The following is a 25,071-nucleotide window of genomic DNA, read 5'->3' on the forward strand; positions in this document are numbered from 1 at the left end:
GCAAAAAAGTTAGTTTTCAAGATTTCAAGAAAGGTCACGTTTTGGCTACTTCTCCACTGCAGCCTTCGTCAGAGGGACCTTCTTCTGACGAAGGCTACAGTGGCAAAGTAGCCGAAACTTGTCAGGTACAAAAAAAAGAACGAAAAAAAAAACAGAACAAAAAAAACTTTACCTCATTTTATTGACGCCTTGAGGGCAGAAGCTTATGTTTCACTGCTCACTGCTCAGTGTTTAATAATCAATCACATTAGTGGTGCCACAACCACCTCTACACAATTCAAGGGGAGAAAAATATACGTCTGTGTCTCCTACTATGAAAGAGCTATTATTTGGTCTGGTTACCAAAGAGACATGCTGTACCATCTCTGCAGGGTGCCTTTGAGTTCAATAAACAAATGTATTTCTCCCCTAGTTGTCAGTTAAATGAAAATCAAATGCTCCCAGTTCAGTGGAGAACATCAGTGCACACTTGCACACTCACGCACACGCACACACACAAATGATTTTTAACTCTAATATCAGTGTCATCAGTTGGTTTTTATTAACAGCTAGCACTGTCTCCACATAATTATGATCTGACAAACCCACATAAAAAGATCACGAGAAATCTTGTCAGTTCTACAGTTATGAGAAAATCCAGATGTAAATCAAACAGTAACTGTCCACACTTGGCCCCTTTTAACATACACCAGCAACTTGAAACTTGCATCAAAAGTACAGTATTGGATGTGCAATTCATTCCTTCATGAAGGCACGGCTGGAAGTGCTGAGCAAAGATTCTACAACTAGAGTGTAGTGCTCTGGAATTTAGAATTCTAGAGTTTGGCCGATCGTAGCGTTCTAGAATCTCTGGACGGAGAATCCAATCCTGTTGTTGTGTAGAGTAGACAAAATGGAGTTTTTGGTCGTCACGCCAATGTCTGTGTCCTCACATCATGTCCAGCTGTTAAGGACACATACAAAAAAAAAAGCATGGCATTAGGAGGAGTTGTCAGGTCATTTGTTTTTATACAGGCACCTGGCTGGGCTCCCAGGATGCTGATGATAACTAACACCTTCCATTTTCCTGTTGAAAAATATCACAGAGGAGTAATGAGTGTCCTTTGGGGGAGCGCTGCTGTCGTGTTGATATGAGCTACCTGTCGGGCCGAGTTACCAAGCCATTACAACACCCTACAGTAGGTGTTAGGGTTTGGGCTACTGTAGTATGTTGACATCCTATATTGGTACTGTGTAGCTCATCATGATGAAGCAGTGCATTTGGACAGAACAGCGGTCCAAAGGCAAAAGTGTGCTTTGCCCCCTGATGCCTGCAGCTGTAGGGGGGTGTATGCAGTCTGTGTTTAGTGAGGACCCTGACATTGGGAGTATGGATGGAGACCCGCAGCGGTAATTAGAGAGAGGGTCAGAACCCCCTGCTGGGGAGCGGCGGATTGTGTGTGTGTGTGTGTGTGTGTGTGTGTGTGTGTGTGTGTGTGTGTGTGTGTGTGTGTGTGTGTGTGTGTGTGTGTGTGTGTGTACACATCTGAACCACTTGCCGGATAAGATTGGGAGGCTGAGGCAGTCAGTCATGCCACGTTGAAAAAAATAAAAATCATGCTACATATTTGTTCCTGCCTATTCGCCAAAGCTTAATACAACTACTCTTCAGTGTTTTAGATTAGTTACTCAATGCAAGGTCACCTGTGTTAAGAGCATAGGCAGAGGAAATATACAGCATGGGAGGGTTTTAACCTTCTCGAGCAAGCCGGTTAGTCTTAGTCATTCTGTTTTGGGGTGGGGGTGCTGAAAAGCAGCGTTTCGCTATGGTCCACAGAGCGAGCAGCCCGCGGTGTGGTCAGGAAAGCGAGCCCCGCTGGGTTGTCTTTGGATTGGCGAGGTGAGAGGGGAACAGAGCCCAGAATTACAGGCCACAGTGGAGCCTGGATGGCGCAGTAGGAACTGTGTCAAGTCTGGTACTGGAAAAGCTTCAATGACAGTGACTGCAAAACGTACAGAGACCACACATTGAAGCATTGGATTCTAATTGTTTGTTTTTATGGTTCAGTAGTATGACAGTTGCTACTGACAATATTAGGGACCACACATTGATGTAGTGAACATAATCGTTAGATTTGTTAGATTGGCATATTGTTCCATTTTTATAGCTCAGAAGCGACACGATTTCGGTTTTATTGTTCACATTACACGAGTTAAGACAGGAACAATAAAAGCTTAGGCGACCGTGGCTGTACTGACCAGTGGATACATCTGTGTAACTGGCACATTTCCTCATTGTTTATTTTTATGGTTCGGTAGCGTGACAAGTTGCTACCGATACCATTATACAAGTGAGTCCAGAGCAGAAAATTGTACAACTTCCTAAACGCAGTGCTTTGGTCGACCGTGTCAATTCAATGCGTCCTTGGAAGACTTTTGGCATTTGGACGAAACAAAGCATTAGAGGGGCAAAACATCTGGAACATTTTTTAAAAATGGAGCCAAAAACTTCTGCCCGTCAGGGTACACCAGAGCTTTTCGCATGTCTGAGTTAAAAATAACACAGATGTTGTTGCCTATATAACTCTACATGGAATACTGTAAGTGCACTTGTACAAATAGGCTTAAGAAGTGTCTATGAACACTTAGCGCAACTTAATTTGTTGCCTAGTCCACACATTGACCATTGCTCTGCCATGTCAATTCAATAGCCTTGGTCTCATTGCAGGGCCAGCCCCGGGCTGGCCCGGACAAAAGGGGGCTGACGGTGATCTCATCAAAAGGGGGCTAGGTGCTAAAGATGGCCGCCGGGCCAGGTTGTGGGGCTAAGGGCCGATTTCCCTGGCCCGTCGAATTCGATGGGCCAGCAAGCACCGCCGAGGCTCGGAGGCGGGGTCAACCTCTGTGTAAAAATGTGGCTGCATGGGGGACTTATCGCTAAATTCTGGGCAAATTATGGTTAAGCATTAGTTTGGGGTGTTTGGCTTTCTTATGGCATAATTTCATAGGATGCAACCTTGGCACTTCTGTTTGTGTTTTTAAAGTTATTTAGTCAACATAACTTTTTTGTTGTTATCGGATCATGGGCACCACTACACTTAAACTTGGGATGTCATAGCTAAGTCATGTCGGCTTTTTTCTGCTTTTAGCCGCCAACTCTTGTGCCATTATCGTGATTTGGCATGCTTTCCACTGGACACCAATAAAAAGTGTCTCACAAATACTCACACATGACATTTATGTCGGCTTATTTAGCTTTTGCGCTATTATCGCCGAAGGTCTGGTAGGCTATATCGCACGTTTCAGACTGATCGCCAAACACAGTTTGAAATTTACACAAGGGCTTTAATGTCAAATGGATGGAAATAACATGAATGAATAGACAGGTGGCACGCCGCAATGAGGGGGTGTGTCGCTATGTCCGGGGCTATGATATAATTTTCTATAGCAACTGATGAAGGTGCTATGTCTCAGGGATTTGGTCTCCTTTCACATGGTAACTTATTCAATTACCTGCACATTCATGTCTCGCTATGTCCGGGGCTCATGCTTCTGTGCGCGATTGGGGGGATTAACTGGGCATGTTCGCACGTCTCCTTCTGTTCACTCTCAGTTGTCGAGCTGCTCGTATTTTCATGCGTCTTTGTCTTCTTAACATGCGCTGCGTCCCATACAGCTTCTGAATCGACAACTTTGCCATGTAATAAAACTGTTCTTGAAAGGCAAGCCATTTTCTTTGCAGTTCTTGTCGTCTTTGTCCGTAGGCTACGAGCCAAACGGCGACCTGCTCCAGCAGAGTTTGCTCCATTTTATTCTCCTCCTTTGTCGTTCTGTTGTTGTCCTTCTGTGATTTGGGGCGAAAGTGGGCTGTGCCCGACTGACGTTTCACAAACAAGGCGTGTACCTGAATGTGCCTGGGGTCGGCTATGAGTCCGATCAGGCAAAAAATGGCCCGGGCCGGCAGCTCCGAGCCGGCCACTCTCCTGAGCCCCGGGCGGCCCCGGGCCGCTGAAGCGCGGCTAATGAGACCAAGGCTATTGTGTCCTTGGAAGACTTCTGGCATCTTGTACGATCAAAGCATCTGGAACGTTAACAACTAGAACATTTTTAAAACATGGAGCCAAATAAATATGCCTGTCCGGGTATCCCTGAGCTTTTTGCATGAACACATTAAAAATGACACAGATGTTGTTGCCTTTTCTGATTGCATAACAACTCAAAAGTACATGGGTTTTACACGCAATAATGTAATGTGGCGCCTTTGTTCAAATGGGTTGAGGAAAGTGTCTGTGAACAATTTTAGCACAACTTAATTTGTTTCCTAGTCGACAAATTGACCATTGGATGGTATTTGGTAAAACTGGCAGGCTCTCTTATCGTTTGTGTTTTATAGTTCAGTAGAGTGACAGTGGCTACCGATAATATCATACAAGAGAGTCTGGCGCAGAAAATTGTTCAACTTTTTAAACTCAGCTCTGTCAACTCAGCAACTGTCAATTGGATGTGTCCTCAGAAAACGTCTGGCATGTTGACCAATCACAGCATTTGAGTGGCAAAACATCTGGAACATCAACAACTGAAACATTTGTTTGTATTTGCTGCGAGAACAAGAGAGCATTCAACTTTCAATCGTTTGTTTGAATCTGGGAATTATTACAGGAAGGGTATTATGCTACAGTGTGCCAGGGCTACTTTGCTTCTCTTCTCTTCCTTGAAAGTGCCTTTGCCGTTAAGCCTCAAGTCAATCAGCTTACAGTAACTCTAAAGCACGTTTTCGACCCCCAGGTTGTAAGGATAACAGTTTCTTTCTTGTTGTTTCTTGCTTGTTTTGAACTTGTTTCTCCTTCCGCAACTGTCGTACAGTAGTGCACTTTTAATAACTCATGGAGCGGAGCAACGCAATCTTAAGAACTTAAACCGACGATTTCACAAATTAACCAACATACTTGGGATGAAAGTGTTCTACTCTTCTCAAACTCTTCTGAAAAATGAAAAGAAGTAAATGTTTTTTACTCTCTGACCACCCTTCCCTAAATGATTTTCCAAGGCTGAATGAAGGGTTTCTACAGTACACAAGGCCCTACTCTACTCTACACTACACTCATCTTTTCTGACTGGCAGGCAGGCAGGCAGGCCAGGATACCGCCAAGCATTTCCTCTAAGCTAAGACGTTCCAGCTCCTGGAGAAATGAAGAAATGATCCACATGCATTAAGGACATGGCTCAATGGGAATGCCCAGGCCATCTGTGTCCACAAACGGCAGATTACCCTTCACAAATTTCACATTTCTCCGTTTTCTTTCTGATATTGTGTTACGACGGCAAGGAAAGACTTTTTAACGCTGGCTTTTTGAAAGTCTATTTATAATCTGATGAATAAAACTAATGAGTGTGATGGGAAGATGAAAGAAGAACAGAAGCAGAAGTAGTAGTAGTAGTGGTAGCAGTAGTACGGTTATACTGTAGTAGCTGCAGTAATAGTAGCAGTAAGCAACAGTAGCAGAAGTAGTATATAGGTGTAGTAGTAGTACAGTAGTAGTATACAGTTAGATCTGGTCAATAATTTTGCAATACGTATCTGACTGGACAAGACGCATTCTTCGGCGCGAAGCGTAACCGTTGTGGTAGGAATACAGTTGGAATATAGGAATATAGTTGTTGTTAAAACGTAATTGTGGCCCATGGTGCAAATTTCTTCTTAATAGTAGCAAAAGTAGTAATAAGTAGCAGTAGTAGTAGTAGTAGTTTGCAACTAGTAGTAATAGTAGCAAAAGGTGTAATAGCAGCAGTAGTAGTAGATCCTATATTAATCCTGAAGGAAATGAATGAAGTACTGTGTACTGACCAGATCGTCCACATCTCCTGTGTCCTCCGCTGGTGGAGCTTCAACCTCCTCCATCTTCTCCTCCATGTACAGGAACTGAAGAGAGAGAAATGGTTGTTATTATTAGCATCGCTCACTGTGTGTGTGTGTGTGTTTGTGTGTGTGTGTGTGTGTGTGTGTGTGTGTGTGTGTGTGTGTGTGTGTGTGTGTGTGTGTGTGTGTGTGTGTGTGTGTGTGTGTGTGTGTGTGGTCGGCCTCTGTCTATCGGCATGCTTTGATGTGTATGATTTGCAGTGTGCATAAAAAATAAATCTCTGAGGAAGGGCCTGGTATTTTCATCACCATGTTATTTTACCTGGACCAAAATCCAATTATTTATTGGTGTGTATGTGCACCGTTTCCCCAACTACCACGGCTTCGTGGGAAAAGAGCAGTGAGTCTGTGTGTGTGTGTGTGTGTGTGTGTGTGTGTGTGTGTGTGTGTGTGTGTGTGTGTGTGTGTGTGTGTGTGTGTGTGTGTGTGTGTGTGTGAGACAGTACACCTTTTCCCAGGACCATAAGCGATTCATGGGATCAGAGCCATGACACGGTGTGTGTGTGTGTGCGCGCATGTATTTGTGTTTTGAAGCAGTACACTCCATGGGATCAGAGCCGTGACAGTGTGTGTGTGTGTGTGTGTGAGTGTGTGTGTGTGTGTGTGTGTGTGTTTTTGAAGGAATACACCGTTTTCCCAGGATGTGAAGTGTTCAGTGGGTCCAGACTGGTGACTTGTACTGTCCGTGCCCAGTCAGTTGAGCACATTGGGCAAGTCTTGGGGATGTGTGTGCGTGTGTGTAGGCCCGTGATGGGCCAAAGTGTGTGTGTGTATGTGCGTGCGTGTGTACAGGCCGGTGATGGGCCATTGTGTGTGTGTGTGTGTGTGTGTGTGTGTGTGTGTGTGTGTGTGTGTGTGTGTGTGTGTGTGTGTGTTCAGGCCGGTGATGGGCCATTGCGTGTGTGTGTGTGTGTGTGTGTGTGTGTGTGTGTGTGTGTGTGTGTGTGTGTGTGTGTGTGTGTGTGTGTGTGTGTGTGTGTGTGTGTGTGTGCACAACAGTCCGGTGTAGGACTGGGTACCGAAATTCGGTTCCTTAATGGAATTGAATGAAAGGCTAAGGTTCTACTTGGCATCGAAACGTGCCTTGGCTGTCGGTTCCACATTTCGGTTCCTAGATGTCCATCACGTCAGTTATCATTTCGCATTTATAATCCCAGAACGTTAACGCAGTCAGAACGGCAGCCGCTTCTGGCAAAAAATCTGGTAACATTAATTGTGATCATTCTGGCTTGCAGAGACTGCTGGCAGGCTACAACCCCCTTTTAAACAGGTCGTCAAATCATCTATGGATACTAACGCTGTTACGAGAGAAACTACCATCAGCCCATCTTTAATTTGTGTAGGTTTACCGAGAAGAGTAGCCTATTTCTAGCGTTTGTAGACGGCAAAGAATTCAAACTTTGTCTTCGACACAGCCACTGCGAGCCAAGAAACAGCCAGAGGTGTGCAAACGAAGCATTCCATCATTCTCACGCAGATGGTTACATCGGCGTATGAGGAAAGTAAAAGTCGGCAACACTGTTCACTCCACCATGACCCATCAAACAGTGATTGGGACCTTTTCCCTTTAGTGGTGGGTGCGCGCATTCTCTGACTTTTTGGATTACACCGTGAATCATTGCAAAGTTTAAATTTCATGTCAATAAAATGTAAACTCATATCAGAAGCATCAGGTGAGCTCAGTCACTTTTGGCCGCGAGAGACTTTCTTTGTGCCACGGAAGGCAGTAACGTGTATTGTTGAAACTGAAGAATTGATTTCTTCTATGTGGATATTTTTTTTCCGTTTGGTATCCTATAATTACGGACCATGCAAAGAACTCGAAACAGAGCGCGCCCAGTGCTTCACTGCGTGCGTAACAAGCTATAGCCAAGTCGCCTCCGCCCGTTCCCCAAATCCGCCCGCCTACTTATAAGTGATGATAGTTAATTATGTATCCACTGTTTAAGTCAGGAATGGATATCGACATGATACGGAGTTCGTATGCATACAATTTGAAACGGTGATGACATTTAAAACTGAGTCAAACGGCCATAAACAGGATTGTAATGAAGGGTGTCGTAATGGCAGCATGAAGGTGGAACTTTAATTTCACGACGACATTCTGGCTAAAAACTTGCCCTGGCTGCTTCCCTGTTTCGCTTTAGGACTACACGCTGCAAAGTGTGAACGAAATAAGCAAAACAGCATGAAGGAATAACAGTAGGCTAACGGAAATACCGACGTGACCTGAAATCAAGCGGGCGGAATTGGGAGCCTTTCGCCGGCGAATTGTGCTGAAACTAGATTTTGGACATGCTGGACGTTATCTCCAAATTACGATAGAAAGGGCCACCAATGTTAGCTAATATTGCTCATTACCTCATCTACACAGTTGCCGCTATCCAAAAATATACGATAACATAATCAAATAGTATTTGAAATAGTGACATTATCACGTTCACAGTGAAGTGGGCGGAATTTGGCGACCTTACTTGTTTTAAAAGTGTTTGCAAGAACAGCATACCTGTTAGCTACAAAAACTGCGAAATTGCCTGATTTTAAGACAAAACTTGGAAAAGTTTCAACAGGCCAAATCCTGACAGTCAACGGGACGGCAGTGACAGGTCAGACAGTACACCATGCTTTTCCATTTAACAGTCCCTGCGCGAGGCCAAAATCCCCTCACACAGGGCATGTTTTAAAAGGAGCGTGTGCAGCGTAAAAAATGAAATATGAGTTTCTCCTTGTTGTTTTGCCGCTCAAGTTGTCTGGGGCTGATGCAAAACTTCATGCTGGTTCAGTTTGTAATCAGGTAAATTCGCACGATTGTCTGCGCGATTGCCATGAACATCGACTGTATGACTATGACCTGATGCTCCGATGCAAAGATGCACAACCACGAAATGGATAGGGTTGGATTTAGATTGTAGTTCTCAATTTAAAATAAATTCCCGGGAACTTCAACTGGATAATGAGGTAGGCTCGGTGGTCGTTTGAGATTTTTAAACATTTCGTTCAGTGTTTATAAATTAGGAACCGAAAATGGCACCGTCAGGAACCGGCATTGAAACGTAGGTTCTGGAACCGGAACCGAAACCGAAAAATTCTGATCGGTACTCAGCCCTAGTCCGGTGATGAGTCAGTTATAAATGTGCTGTGGCAGATCCTAAGGCTTCCAGAGAAGTAGCTCTTGGCTGGGGTGGCAGACTCTGCCAGATGTTTGGGTTGGACACACACACAGGGACCCACTCACAAGGCCTGCGAGTGTGTGTTGGAATTCATATGTGTGTGTGTGTGTGTGTTCCATCTGTCAGTTTGTGTGTGTGTGCGCGTTGTTGTGTGTCCCATTTTGTCTTGAGTATTTGCCTATTTTTGTTGTGCGTGGGTGTGTTTGAGTCCAGTTTGTCTGGAGCCTTGTGTATACGCATCTGTCTATTCGTCTGAGCATTTGTGTGGTGAGAGTATTTTAGTGTGTCAACATCTATCTATGAGTGTGTATGCACATTTTTTGTTGTGTGTTTATATTTATGTGTGTTTATGTCTGTGTGTCTTTTCCTGTGTGCATATGTGTGCACATGTATGCCTGCGTGTGTCTACGTAAGAGGGTGTGTGTGTTTGTGTGTGTGTGTGTCAACATCTGACTGTACATGTGTTTTGTTTGTGGGTCTGTCCCTGTGTGCATGTGTGTCTGCGCGTACTGGTGTGTCTGCATCAGGGTGTGTGTGTGTGTGTGTCTGCTTGTGTGTGTGTTTTGTTTGTGTGTCTGTCCCTGTGTGCCTGTGTGCCTGTCCCTGTGTGTGTGTGTGTGTGTGTGTGTGTGTGTGTGTGTGTGTGTGTGTGTGTGTGTGTGTGTGTGTGTGTGTGTGTGTGTGTGTGTGTGTGTCGACATCTGCCTGTGTGTGTTTTTTGTTTGTGTGTCTGTCCCTGTGTGCATGTGTGTCCTGGTGTGTGTGTGTGTGTGTGTGTGTGTGTGTGTGTGTGTGTGTGTGTGTGTGTGTGTGTGTGTGTGTGTGTGTGTGTGTGTGTGTGTGTGTGTCAACATCTGCCTGTGTGTGTGTTTTGTTTGTGTGTCTGTCCCTGTGTGCATGTGTGTCCTGGTGTGTGTGGGTGTGTGTGTCAACATCTGCTTGTGTGTGTGTTTTGTTTGTGTGTGTGTGTGTGTGTGTGTGTGTGTGTGTGTCCTGGTGTGTGTGGGTGTGTGTGTCAACATCTGCTTGTGTGTGTGTTTTGTTTGTGTGTCTGTGCCTATGTGCATGTGTGTGTGTGTGTCTCCTGATGTGTCTGTATGAGTCAGCAAAGCAATGCTGCACACGAGTAACACTAGAAGCAGAAAAGGGAGAAAAAAAGGGAGAAGAAAAAAGAAAGAGGGAGCAGACCGAGAGGAGAGGAAACCACAAAGATGAAGAGGGAAGATGAAGAGAGAGAAGGAAGAAGAACAAATAACACAAGAAGCAGCAGAGGCAGGAGAAGTTGAAGAGAGAGATAGACAGAAAGAGGGAGAGAGAAGGCAGGGGAAGGGAGGAAAGAGGGGAAGACGGCGTAGAAAGATGAACAAGGAAAGGGAGAAAGAGAGAGGGAACGAGAAGAAGAAAACAGAGTAAGAAAGTGAGAGAGGGAGAAGAAGACAGAGAGGGAAAAGTGGAGGAAGGGAGAAGGAGGAGGGAATAGGAGGCGCGAGAGAGAGAGAGAGAGAGAGAGAGAGAGAGAGAGAGAGAGAGAGAGAGAGAGAGAGAGAGAGAGAGGGAGGGAGAAAAGGAAAGGAAAGGAAAGGAAAGGGAGAAGGACAGAGGGAAAAAGAAGGAAAAGGAAATAGAGGACTAAGGCAAGGAATGAGAAGAGAGAGAGAAAGAGGGAGTAGGAGAAAAGGGAGAAGAAAGAGAGAGAGAAGGAAACCATAGTTATGTAATAGCCAGAGGGAATGGAGACTTTGCCAAACCTTGCTGGCCTCCTGTTGGGACACCGTACTGCTCTCCACCTCCTCTCTACTGATCAGAGACAGCCCATCTGTAGAGAGAACATTATTATTATTATTATTATTATTATTATTATTATTATTATTATTAGTGGTAGTAGTAGTATTATCATCATCACCATTATTATTATTGGTATTATTAAAATATAGCCCATGTGTGTGTCTGGAACTCGTGCATACACACAAACACGCACCCAAGTAGGAACACACCTTAAACATCAGCTAAAATCCAGGCTCTAATAACAGTTACAGCTAGTCGTGGAGCTCAGGAAGCTGCACAGAACTACAGGTCGGGCAAGAGCCAGGCAAAGTTACAGCCACATTCCAACAATTATATGTCTATATCAAGTGCTCACACATCAGCTACGTCCACAACGCATCTGGCGTAGAACTCCCAGTTACATTTGCTACATCAGTTGGATACAGTGAAGAAAAGTGTGGAACAACTATTTAACATATTCTTACACCATCAATTATGTAGGGCTTCTGTAAGACCCAGTATAGTATTTGGAGTAAGTACATCATATATGTAGATACTTTTAAAAAGGAATAGCAAAATTAAGTCAGTGTATTAAAACGTTTTCATCAGTAACATGAGAAAGGTAGGAACTAACTCTGAAACACTGTACTCTTACACTGAGCATTATAGCCTTGTTCCCTAAAACATGTGTCCATTTTATTTCAAAGCAAGACTTTTTCCTTCAGCATGTGCATTCAGAGAGAGACAGAGTTGGAGCTTCCTGTTGGCAGGGGCCCCTCGTCTGTCTGTACTCTGTGCAGTATAAACGCTCAACCACATCAGTATGTGGAGACACTTCTGATGATATTATCAGACGACACACACAATCACACACGCACGCATGCGCCTGAGCGTGCGCACACACACACAGAACACTCTCACTCTCTCGCTCTCTCTCTTGCTCTCTCAGACACACAGACACACACTCACACACACACACCATCCCCAACCACAGGATGACACACAGAGGAGCAGTGTCCCCATCTCCATCTCCGAGCGCACAGCAATTCCCACCTGAGGAGACCAGATCCCAGAATTCCTGGAGGCCCCTGTCTGGAATACTCCTCTTCAGCGACTGCATGTAGCTGTTGAAGAGCTCAGCGTTCGCCGCCTGCCAAGATACACACGCACACACAAAACACACACACACGCACACACACACAGAAAAAAGTCAGTGACATACACGCACACACACGCAGACTTAATATAGTAACACAAAAAAAACCACACACACACACACACACACACACAAAAGAGTCAGTGACAAACACGCACACTTAGTATAGTAACACAAACACACACAAACACACACACACACACACACACACACACACACACACACACACACACACACACACACACACACACACACACACACACACACACACGAGTCAGTGACAAACACGCACACTTAGTATAGTAACACAAACACACACAAACATGCACGTACACACACGCAGAAAGAGTCAGTGACACACACGCACAGTCAGTATAGTAACACAAAGGAAACACACACACGTGCATGATTCAGTTACTCCTTCCCTTTTTTGGCTTCTCCTGCTACCATTTCTTTTTTCTTCCACCCAAGTCTTTGCGTTCAAACCCTTTTGAGTTCAAACCTGAAAATCCCCCGCTCCCCGATCCTCCCACCACTAAAAACCGCCATCTAACTGTGCTCACGAGAACGTAGAACATTTCTTTCATTCTCTTTTTTTTCTGAACTAAAACACACAAACTCCGACGGGAGCCTCTGACTCCCGTTTCCATTTGGCCGTCGTCTCCCCCATTGCTGTTCCACTTGGTTTTGATCTACAGCTACCGTCTGTAGTCAGATGTAGTCAGAGCCGCTGACAGTTTAGCACGGGCCCCCAGAAAACAAAGCCATCTGAAGGGCCCCCTCATACCAATAATGTAGTGTATTGAGGACCCAAATCTGAAACCCCCCCCGCCCAGGCCTGGGATAACTGACACCTTTGCCCCCCCCCTATCGGTTTCCCTGTAGTAGCTAACAATTACTGCTGGCAAAGACCCCCTTGTTGATACTGTTACTGTTACAGTTGTAAGTCAGAACAAAGCCCCCCCCCCCTTATTGCCAATGGAGTGGCAATGCAAGCATTCCTTTCCTCCCTCTTTTGATGCCACGATACTTGCCATTCAATGAGCATTAAAAAAATCAAAAAATCTGTGCCTACATGTGTTCCTGATGCCAATTTCTACAGAGTTTTTGATATGCAGTACTGTCTCCAGTAGAAGCTAACAATTACTGCTGGCAAAACCCCTTTGTTGATACTGTTACTGTACAAAAGGGGCCCCTTTCATTGGCAATGGGGGTAGCACCAGGGAGTCCAGCAGGGGGAGACAAAGGGGTCAATTGTCCGGGGCCCAGGGGGAGAGAGAGAGGGCCCAGAACTGGGTCCTTTATTACATTGTATGTATTGGACGTGCAGACAGGGGTCTTCTAGGTGACTTTGTCCCAGGCTCGGCCAAAGCTGTCAGCGGCCCTGGTTAGCAGTCAAGCGTTCCATTTCCCCCTCCTTTGTCAGCAGTAGTGCTAAAATTAGGCCCCTGGATGGCTTCAGGCGAAGCAGGTTTATTAACACTTCAAGAGGCACAGACAGACACGCGGAGGAAGGGAAGTACAGTACAGGATGGAAAACACTCCCCGAGTCTGGAATTCATTTGTTGGGTGCTTATTTTCAGTTGCATGGAAGTATTGGTAAGGGGAGAGGGTGGGTGGTAGCTTTCTGATTTTAAGGCCCTAGGAGACAAATCTAATGGGGTACTGGGATAATAAACGTAACCAACATAAAACCTAGATCTATTGGGTGCTTAGTTTGAGTTGCATGGGGGCGCAAGAAAGGTGTGTGTGGGTGTGTGTGTGTGTGTGTGTGTGTGTGTGTGTGTGTGTGTGGGTGTGTGTGTGTGTGTGTGTGTGTTCTTGTGTTTTGAGGGGGGGTGGTTAAGGACCCAAATACCCCCCAAAGAGGCAAATATAATATAAAACAGCAGGGTTACTGTCAAATAAATGTAACTAACATAAAACTTCAAAAGATAGTAAATGCTGTGAAAAAAAGTAGCAGTATGCCCCTCACAATTACAGAGGAAAAAATCATATTGTGCCGCACTGGGAGATTGCAAGTCAGCACACATCTACTTCTTCACTGAAACACATGGGCAAGGAGCTCATCTCACATAACTCTAGGTCAGTTGGTGTGGTCCACATATAAAGGACAGCAATTCAAGACTTCTGTTAAAAAAAACCTCCCCTCCCACTCCGTATGACTACTATCCTAACTTAGCAGTGTGTGTGCGTGTGCGTCAGGGCTTAACACTAACACACGCCAGGTAGCCAAATGCGGGTGAAATTCAGCGTTGGCTAGTAGATACCGAAGGTTCACTAGCCATTCTGGCGGGTCCGTTACTATTCTGAATGATGAGGCACCGCATTTTGTAGTTTTTTTTCTTCGGACCGTCTTTGCTACAAAAGCAATACAATGCGATTTCGCGAGCCTACAATACCCATGAAGCACCTGTGTCACGTGTCACCTGTGTCTCACGCAAGCCAGGAATCTGATAGGGCTAGTCTTGCGAAGAGGAGTGACAGCGAGGCGAGCTACCGGGACATCAGCGTGCGTTGTGCGTTGTGGAAATGTTACTGGAAACCTTCACGTGAAAATAAAGTAGCGAAGTTCATCTCAACTGACCTGTTTTGCGATCTGTCATTAGTGCAATACTTAGTAGTAGTGGACATTAAAATGACCAAAGCGAGAGGAAAACACGTCAGTCTGTCTTACTCTTGTGAAAGTCTCAAGACTGATTAGCGCAGTGATAAGACAAGGACACATGCGGTATTAATAATGTTTGGTTTAAATTATTTTCTGATTTGCCTGTAGGCCTATGTCTTCATACCTTAATATTCCTCCATGTTTCTTGTGATGTTGTTCCCGACTGTCAAACCGTTCTTAAAAAAACGCGCAGTAGTAGCCTTCCAGACTGCACAAAAGCATCCCGTTGCATGTCCCTTCGCAAGTGCCTTGCGCCCGTTGCAACTCACTATTAAACGGAATGAAAGGAAGTCGTAGCCCCTTCTGTAGTTACCGCATCTGTGTGTGCTTTCTAGTGTAGGCCTATACTTTTATAAGCAAATATTCCAGAAGAGGTGTTATTCCAATCCACATCCATGACCGAGGACAGGCGAACTTGGCAATGACTTAACGCTATCTACTTTGCGCATCAATTTGGACGGCGACCTCCACAGATAGGCCTATATGATATGAAGAAGTCCCTCCAGATTAAAGACGAAAATATTTTGCTCTCGTGTAGCTTACATTTGTGCCCTTCCACAACACTGTGCTTGGTGTTTCTGCATGATAAATAGGCCTATACTATAGGCTATGCCATTCCTCAGATCAGTAAATCTGTTCTTTGCATACCATGCATGCATGGACCAGTTAATAGGCCTAACAATTCTAATTATTAGGCCCTATAGCATATTATATTATATTATATTATATTATATTATATTATATTATATTATATTATATTAGCCTACATTACATTAGGGCCTACAGCCTATTATATAATTAATTAAAGCTGCTATGATGGTTAAGAAAATTATGGCTAGTGAAAAGGCCCAATGGCTAGTGAGTCAGGAAAACCACTAGCCAACATGGCTGGTAAGCGAAAAAGTTAGTGTCAAGCACTGGTGTGCATGTGTGTGTGTGTGTGTGTGTGTGTGTGTGTGTGTGTGTGTGTGTGTGTGTGTGTGTGTGTGTGCGTGCGCTCCCACCTTAACGGACTGCTCTCTGAAGGCCTGGATGCAGGTGATGGCCTTTATGAAGTAGGGGATGCTCTTGTTGCCCAGCAACTGCTCTATCCTCAGGGTCAACTGCTGACACACTGGAGACAGGGCACATGGAGGAGGAGGAACAGAGGGGAGAGAGGAGGAGTGGAGGAGGAGGAGGAGGAGGAGGAGGAGGAGGAGGAAGAAGAAGAACAGAGGGGAGAGAGGAGAAGTGGAGGACGAGGAGGAGGAGGAGTAAGAACAGAGGGGAGAGAGGAGGTGTGGAGGAGGAGGAGGAAGAACAGAGGGGAGAGAGGAGGAGGAGTGTAGGAGGAGGAGGAAGAACAGAGGGGAGAGGGGAGGAGTGAAGGAGTAAGACAAAAGGGAATAGGGGAGGAGTGTAGGAGAAGAAGGAGAAACAGAGGGGAGAGAGGAGGAGTGGAGGTGGAGGAGGAGGTGGAGGAGGAGGAGGAAGAGGAAGAGAGGGGAGAGAGGAGGAGCAGGAAGAAGAAAAGGAGGAGGAAGACAGGTGAGAGGAGAAGTGGAGGTGAAAGGTGACAAGACAGGAGATGAACGAGAAGAGAGGAGGAGTGGAGGAGTAGGAAGACAGGGGAAAGGATGAGTGGAGGAGAGAGGGGACAAGACAGAGGAGAACGGCAGAGTAGAGAAGATGGAGTGCAGAAGAGGAGGAGAGAGGGGTCAAGATAGCAGAGAAGAACCAGAAGAGAGGAGGTGTGGAGGAGGTGAAGGAGTGCAGAAGAGGAGGAACCCGAAGACCAGGGAAAGAGGAGGAGTGGAGGAGAAAGCAGACAAGATGAAGGAGAAGAAGAGATGGAAGAGGAGGAGTGGAGAAGAAGGGGGAAGGAAGGAAGAGACAAAGGGGGATGAGGAGGAGAAGAAGGTGGATGAGAGGGGGGACAAGAAGAAGAAGAAGAAGAAGAAGAAGAGGAGGATGTGGAGAAGGAAGAGGAGGAGGAGGAGGAGGAGTGGAGAAGATGGCGGGGCGGAAAGAAGAGAAGAAGAGGAGGGATGAAAATGTGGAGAAAGATGTAGAGGAGAGGAAGAGTGGAGAAGAGGGGGAGCAAGACGAAAGAGGAGCAGGGAGGAGGTGGTGGAGGAGAGGAGAAGAGAGAAGAGGGTCACCAAGGCTGAAATAGACCAGACAAGCCAGGCACGAAGCAACTTAGAAGCAGAGAGTTTACATGCAGGCAAGTATGTATAGACTAACTTATAGCGAGGAGCAGGAGACCACCCATGCCTGGGACACGTGGCCATAGCTAGGGGTGGGAGATATGGTGATATTAAATTGGGAATCATGAAATCTTACAAGATCGTCTTGAATCTTCCAAAGTGGAGAAATCGTATAGATCGTCATTTCATTGAGTTTACTACCAGTATCAGAGTGATGTCTACCGGTACTTACTTTGTGTTGTTGTCTTCACTTTTATTCTTTACATTATTGTATTCAAATGTGCAATTTATGAGAGTGTCATCAGTGTGCTTACATTTAATTAATTGCTAATTACAAATTGCAAGTACCGGTATATAAAATGCCAGTTTTTTTTTTTTTGATGCTTCTCTATTTTCGATGGAAGATCGTGATTTAAAAATCGTGGCATGACAGTTTTTGTCATATTGCCCACCCCTAGCCATAGCCCGGGGTTAGGGAACCTAGTCTCGAGGGCCGTTTACAGCTCTTGACACAGTCTTGGCCCCTGATCCAATTTTAATGTCAAGCAGTTTCACATGAAATATGACATGTTTTGTAAAGAAATGTTATAAATTATATTTACAGTACAATGACATATTTTCAGGGGACCTACTGAAGGTGGTGTCTGTTGTAAAGGTGGCTGCCTTCAATATAGGCCTAAGGTGCAGGGGGTATCCTGGTTTGTGTTCATAGTACAGCTCTCGAGGGACTTTATATCATTTTAAGTGACACCTCGAATGAAAAAGGTTTCCCACTCCTGCCATAGCCCAAGGCGACTTCACATAGGCCCAAACCGATGTCACTCAAGGAAACCGCCCAACCAGAAGACTCAACATGTTTGATTGACAGTTTTACTAATGAAAAAATAACCAATGTATTTTGGGAGCAAGCCCACCAATTTTTCCCTTCTTTTCTGAGCCCACCCATTTTATGCTTGTTGGGTACATTCCAGTCATGAAAACTGTTAGCAATGCAAACACTTACCCTCGCCGAAGGAGAGGGTCTTCTGCCGAATGAGCGCTCGGAAGTCTTTGACCGGGTCAACGCTCCCCACCTGACAAAAGTAACAGTAGCAGACATTCAAGTATGGATCTATATCTTTGTGACAAACAGCTGTTCCTTGCTACTGCACACATCTGTGCACCTAGGGCCGCTGATTGCTTTAGCTGAACCCACGACAACGTCATCTGAAAGGGCCCCGAAACTCAATACACACAATGTAATGATCCAATTCTGGGGCCCCCTCTCGCCCTGGGCCTAGAACAAGTGACCTGTATGTCCACGCCTGTCAGCAGCCCTGTGTGCACCTATGTATGCAGCCATATGGTTTATGGTGCACACGTGTGTGTGTGTGTGTGTGTGTTTGTGTGTATGTGTGTGTGTGTGTGTGTGTGTATGTCTGTGTGTGTGTGTGTGTGTGTGTGTGTGTGTGTGTGTGTGTGTGTGTGTGTGTGTGTGTGTGTGTGTGTGTGTGTGTGTGTGTGTGTGTGTGTGTGTGCACTGGGTCGTAAATCTGGGGTCTTTTCCTTACAGAAGTGACAGTGCCTGCGGATACGTCGGCCAAGTTGTATTCCTCATCCTCGTCCACTTTGGCCTTCTTCGCATCTGGTTCCTCTTTACTGGAAAAACAATTGCACAAATAGAAAACAACATTTTTGCTTTGCTTTTTTAAAACACTTAATTAAGAACACCAAGAATACATTCTTTCCTATCTGGCCAGCTGAAGATGATCATATTGGTGTGTGTGTGTGTGTCTGCGTGTGTGCGCGCGCGAGTGTGTGTCTATTTGACCTCAAAGTGAGTTAGATGAATGTACAACACAAGCTGAGACCAACACACTTCCTTGCCTAATGGGCCATCAAAGCTCCACACATGTGTTTTACCATTTGACCCCGTAGTCGCCTAGTCGCTTTTTGTGCGTTTGTGCCATTACTTTCCTTCTCTTTCTGATTATGATGCACAACATGTGTATTGACCCAAGTCACCTTTGCAGTGAGTTAGCTTCTGGGTGTTTGTGTTAGCATTTGCAACACAAGTGGAGATCAACTACAGCCTCACATGTGTCCTTTACCATTACCGATAACATAAGCTGAAACCAACACCCTTTCAATACTACTGGGCCATCAAAGCTCCATATGTGTGTATTACCATTTGACCTAGGACGTGTGTAAAGTGAATATAGAACACAAGCTGAGGCCAACACACTTTCTTTCCTAGCGGCCCATCAAAGCATCAAAGCCATTGGACATTCAAGTGAGTTACGTTTGTGAGCTGAAAGATATAGCACAACGTGAGCCAACCCCCTTCCATCTCCACTGGGCCAACATAAAGCTCCACATGTGTGTTTTACCATTTGACCTCGGAGAGACTAAGGTGAAGACACAACACAAAGGGCCTCATTCAAACACAGCCAGCAGTCGACCTCAGCTCCCTCTCCCTCTCCCTCTCTCTCTCTCCTAGTCCCCAATCTCCCCAGCTCCTATTCTCTCTGTTTCCTAGTCCAGCCCCGCACCAAATCTCTCCACTCCCCATGTATTGCTGCTGGTTGCAGTCTGAAGAGAGTAGCCAGGTGCAGGCTCCCTCAGCTCTCTCCCTGGGGCTCCCACGATTCCCACCGCTCGCAACTCATTAGGAGCTTTCCATGGCCAGCAATTTTTTCCCAAAAGTTCTTTTCACCTCCACTCCACTTTTTCTCCCTAATAGACAGACAAACAGACAGACAGACAGACTAATGACATTCTAAAAAAAGACCTTCCCAGTGAGCCATGACGTTGCATGATTTTGTTTCTTTCAAATTCTTTCCCCCACTTTTTTCTAATGACAGACAGACCGACCAACAGACCAACAAACCGACCGACCGACCGACAGAGGCAGGCAGGCATGCAGGCAGGCAGGCAGGCAGAGAGACAGACAAATCTCAAAAAAGCGCTTTCTCTTTCCAAAAAACTTGGAACTTGCTTGACTCGAGTCCCCAAGTCGTTCCGTTCTCCCCGCAAACCCCAAAATGCTGCTGATTTAAAGCCTGAAACCCAACACCTGCTTCCTGAAGAAGTCCCGCATTTTTTGTTACACCCCCACTTCTCTCCCAAAGCCCCTTAAGTCACCCCTAAGAGTGCTGTATAATTCTTTTTTCATATAATACTAGGTGTTTAAAGCTTTCCAGAGCTGTTACTAGGTCTGAACATTGCCCCATTACAAAGCAATCTTTCTCTGTCTGCATTTTGACACTTTGAAACAAGTTACCTTTTGTGAGCCAGCCTAAAATTTAAAACGATGGAATTTCAACACCCAGTAAAATGAAGGGAAAAAAAGGGTCTCTGAGTTCCTCTTACCAATGACAGGGATAATGCTTTATCACTTTGAATGAATAGAAACGTAGCCATAAAGGAAAATTCAATTTCCAAGTGATGAAATATATAGACCATTTAACTCCTGTACACGGACAAAGTGCATGTGTGGACTCCAACACAACTATACAATCCAACAAATGCACAGTATAAACCTTCAATGGTGGCCTCAAAGTAAAACCCTGTTTGTAATGACAACGCTGGGCTTAAAGTATGCTCATGACACAAGCAGGATACGTTCTCGTCCTGTCCTACTTACACCAGCCAAGAAAGGTGGTGAACTCCATAATTTATCATACAATGTTGTTACAAACACAAGAGGTTTACCGTTAAATCCGTTTATAGAATGAGTTTGATTGGCCAACCAAACTATACAGTGCTACGTACAAAAGGAATTTGCCTTGGGCAGATGTTAGCTCTCTTTACATTCGACACATTTCTCAGTACCGGTCCAAAAAAGTAAGGTTTTCACATCACCGGGTCCTTAATACGATAAACAGTCGCCCCCACTATGAACTATGGAGTCTAGAAATGAAATAGTTTTGCTTGGCATTCCCTCGTGCTTGGCACTTCTGAGCTAGGTCTCTCTAGACCGCTTGACTTTAGACCGCAGAGTGCTGTAACGCTGCTTTTAACAGAAACTTGGTCCCCCTCACTCCTGGTCTGTTTCCCGATTCCCAAACACGTTCATGACGACGTTTGTGACTTGGTGAACCTTCAGGTCGTAAATTGTGTGAGAGAGGGCTTTTCATTGAGCACATATTTGGTGATTCAATTTAAATTCATGGCCATTTTCACGTTGCACATCTATCAGCAGCTGCTTAATCTTATGCTGAGATAAATCGGATAGAGGGGCATCCTAAATCATACGCGAGTTAGCACAGTCAAAAACGTCTGACTCCCACGATTGTTCTCACCTAATATTGGTAGAGTGATTCATACAGTATCCCCTGGACAATTATAGCAATGTAGAGCAAAATAATGCATCTTTTTTGCCTTGCCCACTGTGAATTAGGGGTGTAAATCACAGCCTCCACGACGGTACGATTCACCATTGATATCTTATCATTCGATGTGATGCGATTCAATTATTTAATTATTTACGTAGCCTCTTACTGCAGCAGGGGTCGCCGGAGGGCCTATTCACTATTTGCTGAAAATACTCAACTACATTATAACAACATTGCTATGATAGTGCTGAGAGCCTTAGGTAACAGATTAAGACATAGACCAGGGATACTCAATAAAAAGTCCCCGAGGGTCAGTTTTTCTAAATTCCTCCCAATAAAGGGCCGGGCCGGGCCAACACCCCAAAAACGAGGCATAGAGAACTTTGTTTATTTACAGGCTCTGATACAGTCCTTCCCTTGTAGTCTACCTCACAACCTCTTATGCCACCCTCATAGGTGCTTCTGTCCGGAGCCTGCAGTGAGTGACTAGCAAAGAGGGAGAAACTGCCTGAGAGGGCGGGGCACGGCACGCTTCTTCATAGCGTCTGTGGCGCGATTTTTCCCCCAAAATTATTCAAGGGCCAAAAATAGATGCCCCGCGGGCCGCTAATTGAGTATGGGGGACATAGACATTACCATTTTGGTGTCAGTAAGTTTATAACATAGGTGTTGCGCTAAGGGGTTAAGAATACCCCACGATATGATTCAATATGATTCGACTTTTTTCCAATTACGTTTCATTGGGCATTGGGCAGGGGCCAGCAATTCAATTAATTTCAATACTTAAGAATGCGCCATGATACGATGTGATTCGATTGAATCGTCAGATTATATCGCGATATATGTATGAAAATGATAGCATTTTGATTTTATTCACTGTTTACCAAACGTCCCAACTTCATCGGAGTTGGGGTTTGTACACCCCTACTGTGAATGAGTAGCCTAATTCGTCTGGCTACTGTTATGCCATGTACAGCAATGTAACAGTAATGTAAAATACTGTAATGGAGCACGATTGTAACAGTGTTCTCCTCCTCACCCACTGGTGATTCATGAACTTTCAGCTGTTGTAATGTAAAACAATGTAATGCAACACAATGTAGTGCACTGTTCTCCTTACTTAGTGCTGAAAATGCAATGTGATGCAATATGACACAATGTAATGCAAAACTACAGTAACCATAACCTAATGTTCACCTCACCCATTTGGGATTAATGAACTGAACTCTTTTGACTTTTGTATTACAATGTAATGTAATGTGGCTGTCGCAAAGGTTAGTCTACAGCAACACTACTGTGACTCACTGTAGTGTTCTCCTAGGGCTGCGCTATTATGGAAAAAAATGATCACGATTATTTGGATCATAATTATGATTTTCAGTTAATTGCAATTAAAGAAGAAATCCGGTGTAAAAAAAAAAAGTGATGCTGGGGGACAACTCTTGCCACATACCTTTCCTCCATACCTGCGCTGCGTTCCGAATTCCAAGCGCTAGTCAGAATTCCTGAAATTTGGCTTCTGCTGTGATGGGTGAGCACCTTATTAGCCATGGAAATAAATCTCAAAGTTGCTCAGTACGTCTTCCGCAGAGTCACAGGGTTGTTGACATGTAAAGCGAGGCATAGAGAACTAGGAAAGTAGAGATTTATTACGACGGCTAATTCGGTGCCGACCCATCACAGCAGAAGCCAACTTTCAGGAATTCTGACTAGCGCTTGGAATTCGGAATGCGGCGCTCATCTGGAGGAAATTTATGTGGCCAGAGTTAGCCCTCAGCATCACGTTTTAACTCTATTTAAGCCATTTTACACCGGATTTCTCCTTTAATTGTGCAGCTCCATGTTCTCCTCACCTGCTGCCAAAGACGTCGGTGCTGGTCTTCTGCTCCTTCTTGCGCACCACCTCCTTCAGGGGGAACTTCCTCTTGGCCTCCTCCAGGGGAGCCCGGCAGCGCGCCTCCACCGCCCGGGGCCTCTCCAGAACACGCTGCAGCCAGGGCTCCACAGGGGGCAGGGGGGCACCGGGGTTCAGGCCCTTGGCATGCAGACACTGGGGGAGTACACAGGGGATGGGACAAGGTTCAGGATTATGAAGTGTTCTGATTACATGGTTCCCTTATTTGGTATTAAACATCGTTGTTCACTGCAGCCAGGGCTCCACAGGGGGCAGGGGGGCGCCGGGGTTCAGGCCCTTGGCATGCAGACACTTGTAGGGTGAGGATGACAACAATGTGCTACAATATGGTCGTTGTAGACTGATTTTTGCCGAGAAAGTGAAGACCAGAGTGCAATTGGAGAGAGAGGTTGGGTAACACTTTAGAATAATGGATGCAAAAAAGCATTATAAAGTCTTAATAAATAATTAACTATTGATGAACAAAACATTAACAAACGTTTGTAAATGACTAGGAAATGTAAACAAATGCTTGTAAATGACTAGGAAATGCTATGTTAATATTTTATATTTATCAAACATTTACAAGTTGCTTGTAAATTAATAAAATACTCTGTTATAAGGTGTGTAAAATCTTGCAGATATCATTTGTAGATATTTTATAAAGCATTAATAAAGCTTAGTTAATAATAAAAAACATTTGTTAATGTTTTCTTCATCATTAGTTAATTATTTGCTGAGTCTTTACTAAGGAACATTATTATAGTGTTACCAGAGGTTGTGCTCCATGATGGGGGGCAGGGGGCACTGGCAAAGATTCTCTATTCTAATTCTCTATTCTGCATTTAAACCGTCTCTGACACTGGGGTTCCGGCCCTTGGCATGCAGACACTGGGGGAGTGCACAGGGATGGGACAACATTCAGGATTATGAACTGTTATGATTACATAGATTTATTTTATGATATTTATTTGACATTGTTCTTCACATAGCCAGGATTCAGCTCATGATTATGAAGTGTTATGATTCTATTGTTTCATAAGATGACATTTAACTTTGCTGTTCACTGCAGCCAGGTCTCCACGGGAGGCAGGAAAGCACCGGTGTTCAGGCCCTTGGCATGCAGAGTCAATGGGGGAGTACAAGGGGAGGGGACAAGGTGTTATGATTACATTGTTTCTTTAGATGATATTTAACTTTGCTGTTCACAGCAGCCACGGCTCCACAGGGGGCAAAGAAGCACCGGATTTCATACACAGTACACACACACACACACACACACACACACACACACACACACACACACACACACACACACACACACACACACACACACACACACACACACACACACACACACACACACACACACACACACACACAAGACAGACATTGGAGGAGTGGACTCACTCCCTTTGCATGCACACACCAGGGGGTTGAAAGGAGAGGCATGGAATAATTACCACCACAATAATTACTTTGAACTTTATGCAACATGCAGTTCAAAACACATAAACAATTTGTCAGGAACATATACAGTATGGTGGTAATTATTGCTGGACCATGTTTGCAGGATGGCAACACTTTTCCAGGCATTTCCCACTAAAGAGACATCGAGAAGGCCCAAAGACGTTTGTTCAATTCCAGTTAATGGACCAGTTCAGTCAAATTCAACATGCAGTTGTAATGCTCACTCTACCCTGGACTTGTCAGTACCTGAGTTTTTTTTTCTCTTTCTGAGATCCTGGTCATTGTAATGGGGCAGTGCTTTGTTTAAATTTCAAAAAAACATTTTTATTTATTCCCAAAAACATCCAAAAAGGTTATACAACATCAGCAGACAACTAGCAAACAGCGGTACCTTTTGGCAAAATATTTGGAGTAGGCCTATGTTCAATTTTTTTAAAATCTAAACAAACGCTGCCCCCATTAGAATAGCTCATATCTCGGAAAGGGCTGAGCCGAAAAATGTGGCATCACCGGGTACTGACAAGTCAAGGGTAGCATGAGCAATACAA

General features: G+C 44.8%; 1 protein-coding gene across 1 annotated transcript in view; it reads right to left on the reverse strand.

Annotated features, from left to right (window-relative positions):
* Window positions 1-518: 518 nt before the first annotated feature.
* xrcc5 (X-ray repair complementing defective repair in Chinese hamster cells 5) overlaps window positions 519-25,071 on the reverse strand; it is a 39,343-nt gene continuing 14,790 nt past the window's right edge. Inside the window, exons 14-21 of the mRNA XM_063214342.1 lie at window positions 23,013-23,209; window positions 18,394-18,481; window positions 17,847-17,916; window positions 15,659-15,768; window positions 11,884-11,980; window positions 10,815-10,882; window positions 5,825-5,899; window positions 519-943 (exon numbers count right to left, since the gene is read on the reverse strand). Of these exons, the coding sequence (XP_063070412.1) occupies window positions 929-943; window positions 5,825-5,899; window positions 10,815-10,882; window positions 11,884-11,980; window positions 15,659-15,768; window positions 17,847-17,916; window positions 18,394-18,481; window positions 23,013-23,209 (720 nt within the window). The 3' untranslated portion in view covers window positions 519-928. The remainder of the gene's footprint in view (window positions 944-5,824; window positions 5,900-10,814; window positions 10,883-11,883; window positions 11,981-15,658; window positions 15,769-17,846; window positions 17,917-18,393; window positions 18,482-23,012; window positions 23,210-25,071) is intronic.

This window comes from Engraulis encrasicolus, chromosome 13 (genome assembly GCF_034702125.1).
Source record: "Engraulis encrasicolus isolate BLACKSEA-1 chromosome 13, IST_EnEncr_1.0, whole genome shotgun sequence".
Taxonomy (NCBI): Eukaryota; Metazoa; Chordata; class Actinopteri; order Clupeiformes; family Engraulidae; genus Engraulis; species Engraulis encrasicolus.